Raw genomic sequence first — 1,593 nt, forward strand, 5'->3', positions numbered from 1 at the left:
TTTATTTTCACATTCAGTCTCATGTGACCCTCACAGTAGCCCTGTAATACAGGGATTATTAGTATTTGCCGTCTGACAGACGATCTCAAGGCGTTGGACATGCAGGTAGTTATCTTAGGTTCTGTTAGATTGGGAGACGTAGAATCTGGGCGCAGTCCATCTGATTCCATGGGTTAGAGCAAATGGCATAGAATGGCTGATGTCATCACTGTCCCAGACATCCTTTGCCCATCCACATGTCCCGTATTATAAGGACACTAAATATATTAGAAAAAATAAGGCTAATCTGTCAGACGTGTTGCCAAGGACACCTCTCAACACTTTTTCTCTCACTGAGAACTTCAGGAACCAAAAATTAACAAGACAATCCACAGGCCTCATGATCATGCACACATTTTCTCAGATAGATCTCAGCTATGAAGACAGAGCTGAACAGGAATTACTCGGAAGTGACCGAGTTCACTCTGCTGGGATTCAGAACCGCTCCAGATACACAGATTCTCTTATTCTTATTCTTCCTGCTGATCTACACGGTCATTGTGGTGGGAAATATCAGCATGATAATTGTCATTAAAATAGACTCCAGACTTCACACACCTATGTATTTCTTTCTCAGAAACTTGTCCTATTTAGATCTCTGCTACTCCACAGTCATTGCTCCCAAAACTCTGGCTACTTTCTTGTCCAAGGACAAGAAAATTTCCTACAATGGCTGTGCAACACAGTTCTTTCTTTTCGCTCTCTGTGTTGGGACTGAAGGCTTTCTTCTGGCCGTGATGGCGTATGATCACTTCTCAGCCATTTGCTCGCCCTTCCTCTATCCTGTTCGTATGTCTCAACAGGCTTGTGTTCGTTTGGTGATGGGCTCCTATACCTGTGGAGGCATTAACTCCATGATACAAACAGGTTTCACCTTCAGTTTGCATTTCTGTGGAGAAAACAGACTGGACCACTTTTTCTGTGACGTCCCAGCCCTGATCAAGATCTCATGCGATGACACCTCTGTGAACGAGATTGTGCTGTTCATTCTCTCTGCCGTCATCATCCTCACCACCACAGCTGTCATTCTGGTTTCCTATGCTTCCATCCTCTCCACCGTCCTGAGGATCCCCTCCCCCCATGGCAGGAGTAAGACTTTCTCCACTTGCAGCTCTCACATCACTGTGGTGAGTTTATTCTATGGAACCGTGTTCTTCATGTATGCCCAGCCTGGGGCCATCTCTTCACCAGAGAAAAGCAAGATTATAGCTGTGTTCTACACGCTTATCATCCCTATGTTAAATCCATTGATTTATAGTTTAAGGAACAGGGAGGTGAAAAATGCTGTGAAAAAGGTATTATTGAGAAAATTATCTTTTCATTGATGCCCAGCTATCTATAAAACTTAGAAGAGACTAAAAGCAATATTTCCAATAATTTGTTATACAATAGTTTCAACTAAAGACATCCAGATGTTTTGAAGATCAAAGTTTATTTTATTTTTATAAAATCAATGGATTCTTTAGGAACGAATTTAAAAATTATTATAGGTTTTTCATAATCCTACACAATTATTTCTTGGTGTGATGTCTAGTTATTATGCAGGTTTGTTGT

The 1,593-nt window shown here is 41.4% G+C and overlaps 1 protein-coding gene across 1 annotated transcript; it reads left to right on the top strand.

The window, feature by feature from the left end:
• Positions 1–416: 416 nt before the first annotated feature.
• LOC123794597 (olfactory receptor 9S13-like) lies at positions 417–1,364 on the top strand. The gene has a single exon (XM_045800756.2). It carries the CDS (start codon positions 417–419, stop codon positions 1,362–1,364), a length of 948 nt encoding a protein of 315 aa, XP_045656712.2.
• The last annotated feature ends 229 nt before the right edge of the window (positions 1,365–1,593 follow it).

This window comes from Ursus americanus, chromosome 25 (genome assembly GCF_024610735.1).
Source record: "Ursus americanus isolate L20-20 chromosome 25, mUrsAme1.1.p, whole genome shotgun sequence".
Lineage (NCBI taxonomy): Eukaryota > Metazoa > Chordata > Mammalia > Carnivora > Ursidae > Ursus > Ursus americanus.

Bases quoted from the DNA above. Each gene is read 5' to 3' on its own strand.
- LOC123794597 (XM_045800756.2), top strand. From the start codon at position 417: ATGAAGACAGAGCTGAACAGGAATTACTCGGAAGTGACCGAGTTCACT.